We start from the raw sequence: 3,603 nt of genomic DNA, 5'->3' as shown, positions 1-3,603 counted from the left end.
GGGAGTTAATTCTGTACCGTACCGGTCGGTACCGTCGGAATATACTGTACCGGCAAGCAAACTGATACATATAACCCCCCCTGTTTCGTACCGGAAAAAATACCGACCGTACCGACCATGTACTTGTCAATTTCGAGCAATACTAGCCAATACCGAGTGTACCGGCCAGTATAGGAAAAAGTTTTTTTTTTTTTTTTTTTTTTTTTTTTTTTTTTAAGTTTTGTAATTTTTGAATTTTTGTTAGGGCAGAATGGTAACTTATTTGCATTAACTTATTAGTATTATTTGTTTTCTTAGTATGCAATGGTAACTTTTAAGCTTTCTATTTTTTATACTTGTGTTGTGTGTGTTTTTTTTTTTTTTTTTTTTTTTAATTGATACTAAAGTCTAAAACCATGAATAATTAGTTCTGAATTGAGGAAATGTTTTATGGTAAACTTTTATATTTATTATACACACACACACACACACACACACACACATATACATACATACATACATACATACATACATATATATATATATATATATATATTTATTTATAAATATAAAAAATAGCAGTAAACCCAAAACGGTACACTGGTATTGATCAGTATCCGAAATATATCGTACCGTTGGCCAAACCGATACAGCCTCCGGTACGGTATTGACTATCTTGGTTTGCATAATACCTGCACTCGATCCAAACCCGCTACAAGTTGAATTAATAAAACCCAAACCACCCATAATGTTTCACGGTTCGGGTAAAACTCGCCCTATTAGAGTCGGTCGACTATTCGCAACTCAAGTAAATTTTGCCATCCCTAATTACACTCCCTTTCCTTGAGATTTGGAAAAATAACACTCCACCCCAAACTTGAAGGGGGAAAACATTTTCCTCTGACATCCAATTGACCAAATTTTGTTAAATTAATATTAGAAACGTTATGTACTAACTTGCTCTTTACTTAAGGGTAGGTTTCCAAATTTATTACACTTCGTAATTAAAATTCATTATTTTAAAATTTTAATTAAAATGTATTTAAAATAATAAGAGTGAGTTTTGCTTATTATTATTATTTTTTTCTTTTTTCAACGGATTATAGAGATATTTGTCCTTGTAAGTATTTTGGTGTTTGATAGATTTTGCATTTTTATTCGAGATTTATAATTTAATTTTTTTTTTACTAACCATGATTAAACCTTGGTAAAGAGATCCTTCTAAAAATTTAAAATATTTCATTATAAAATTTCTTCAAACCTCGAAAAGTGTTTATTCCCCCCAGATTTGAGGTTGAATGTCATTTTCCCAAATCGAGGAATATTAATTATCCCATTAATTTTTAAATAAGATGCGAAGCGGATGCGATGATTTCATTTCATTTTAGGGACTGATTTGAATTTTGAATCGAGAGGGAAACGGGTTCCGTTATCTCATTTCACCGCTCGCAAGGGTCGAATTAGTCAATTTACATGACCCACATCAAGTACTAAGTACTACTACTTAACTCTCTCTTTCAATCATTTCTCTCTGCAAACACCTTCCCTGCACAATTACCAACAACTTCGCCGATCCCTCTACCTTTAATCGAACCTTTCAACTTCCTCCTTTACATTTACAGCCAGTCACCATTCAATCCATTTTCATGATGTCGAATTTACTGCAAGACCTAATCGCCGAGATACTAATCCGATTACCAGTGAAGTCTGTCGTACGCTTCCTCTGTGTTTCTAAGGAATGGTACGCCCTAATCACCAGTTCATATTTCATCAAAATGCACTTGAAGTTCTCCATTGAGACCAACAGAGACCGCACACTCATCCTCAACGAAGAGGACTTCGCACCGGCTTCACATTATTTTTCCGCCGTTCAATTCTCATCCAAGTACAATCGGTTCGGCAAGACCGTTGAAATTTACCAGCCGCTACTAAACTGGGTCATCTCGGACTATTGCGACGGCTTGGTTTGCCTTCACAAGGGGCACGAAAAGCAAGACGTCGCAATTTGGAATCCACTGGTCAGGAAGTACAGGAGATTTCCTTTTGAGCCAATTGAGGAGCCCTCTGGTTTCTCGGATGTTAGATTTTCCCATTTAGCGTTCGGGCACGATCCGCGTAACGACGACTATAAGGTGTTGAGGGTTATAGAATTTTATATGGAAGATATGATTGGTATGGAGTTTGAAGTCAAGGTATGTAGTATGAGATCACCCACTTGGAAAAAAATTGATGAACAATGGCCCAACATGGTGATATGTCACTGGAAGTCGGTGGCTTTGAATGGAGATGTGTATTGGATAGTGGCTGATCGAGTTGGGCAGCATCGGAAGTCGCTTCTTGCTTTCGATCTCGCCACCGAGAAATTTCGGTTCTATGGGACGCCGGTTCCGCTAGAAAACTATCTGTCTACGTTTTTGGATGTGTTGGGAGGACTCCTCTGTTGTATTGTTCATGATTACATGTATTGTGATGTTTATTTGATGAAAAAATATGGGGTAGAGAGTTCTTGGACTCAGATTTTTAAAATTGAGAAAAATGTACTGTGTCGGAACTTTGAGTATTTCAGGACTCTAATGTTTTCCACCAATGGCAAGAAGGTTCTGTTGGAGGAGCACCCAGAATGCGGCCATACGAGTCTTATTTGGTATGACATAGAAAAGAATAGATGCTACAGGGTTAAGAATCGGAGTTTTCCGTATGTGTTTAAGGTGGCAACTTGTATTGGGAGTCTTCTTCTCCTTGATGGTGATAATGTGATTGATCCTACGCAGAAGAAGAATAAGAGGAAGAGGAAGAGGTAAAACAATGGAGCTAAAATGAATTGTTTTTGTTTGCTTAATTGGCTGTCTTGGTATTGGTTTGCATAACTGTCTTGAAGCAGTGGGTGTTTAATGATGGGAAGATTTTGTGAATTTTCGTGTAAGAATTGATACTTGTTTTGAGTGGTATGCATTTGATTTTATAGGCTCTTTCTCTTTGTGTACAGATCATATCTATTTTAATAAAATCTTAGTTACTTGTAAAAGAAAAAAGGGACTAGATTTCTAACTCGTTTTTTGTTTTGCCAGGAATTAATGTCCATCAGAATCTCTTGGGAAAAGCATTAAAATGCAAAAAGGATAAAAAGGCGATTGTGTAATCGACTTTATCTTTCAAAAGTAATATTTAATTATTGATTTTGTGGTGTTAACTAGCTATATATAACAAAAGCTGGATTATTCATGTCTTATGGTATATTTAGCTATTTTTTTCATCTTGTCAATGTTATTGAAACTTATGAATATCTAATATGATAAAGATTGTTCTTGGAAGATTATAGTTGATCGGTTATATCTCATATCCTGATTAGGTCTTATTATGCCTAGATTCTTTAGTGGAAATACTATGACTCATAACAATTTTTGTGGTAGTTATAAGCAACCTTAGTGTCTCATGATAGTTTGATTAAGGAATTAAGTGCTAACTGAATGAGATTGTAGCTTTTGCCTTGAGATTCATTATTGGTTTGGTTTCTTGAAATCCTAGTGTATTTATAGTTTGTTTAAGTCCTTCAAATGTCTGTTTGTTGGGTTCTCTCTACATAGTCTGCCATTCGCGTAAAGGGATCAAATTCCAAATTTATCC

The 3,603-nt window shown here is 35.4% G+C and overlaps 1 protein-coding gene across 1 annotated transcript; it reads left to right on the top strand.

Moving 5' to 3' along the window:
- The first annotated feature begins 1,526 nt into the window (after positions 1–1,526).
- LOC115992585 (F-box protein CPR1-like) lies at positions 1,527–3,282 on the top strand. The gene is made up of 2 exons (XM_031116801.1): positions 1,527–2,776; positions 3,048–3,282. The coding sequence occupies exons 1-2, from the start codon at positions 1,626–1,628 to the stop codon at positions 3,052–3,054; spliced, it is 1,158 nt and encodes a 385-aa protein (XP_030972661.1). The 5' UTR covers positions 1,527–1,625; the 3' UTR covers positions 3,055–3,282.
- Positions 3,283–3,603: the final 321 nt, after the last annotated feature.

The sequence above is a fragment of the Quercus lobata genome, chromosome 5 (assembly GCF_001633185.2).
Source record: "Quercus lobata isolate SW786 chromosome 5, ValleyOak3.0 Primary Assembly, whole genome shotgun sequence".
Lineage (NCBI taxonomy): Eukaryota > Viridiplantae > Streptophyta > Magnoliopsida > Fagales > Fagaceae > Quercus > Quercus lobata.
Note: the sequence above shows the minus strand (reverse complement) of the source record. Positions and strands in the feature narration are given on the sequence as shown.

Coding starts and splice junctions, on each gene's coding strand:
- LOC115992585 (XM_031116801.1), top strand. CDS start 1,626: ATGATGTCGAATTTACTGCAAGACCTAATCGCCGAGATACTAATCCGA.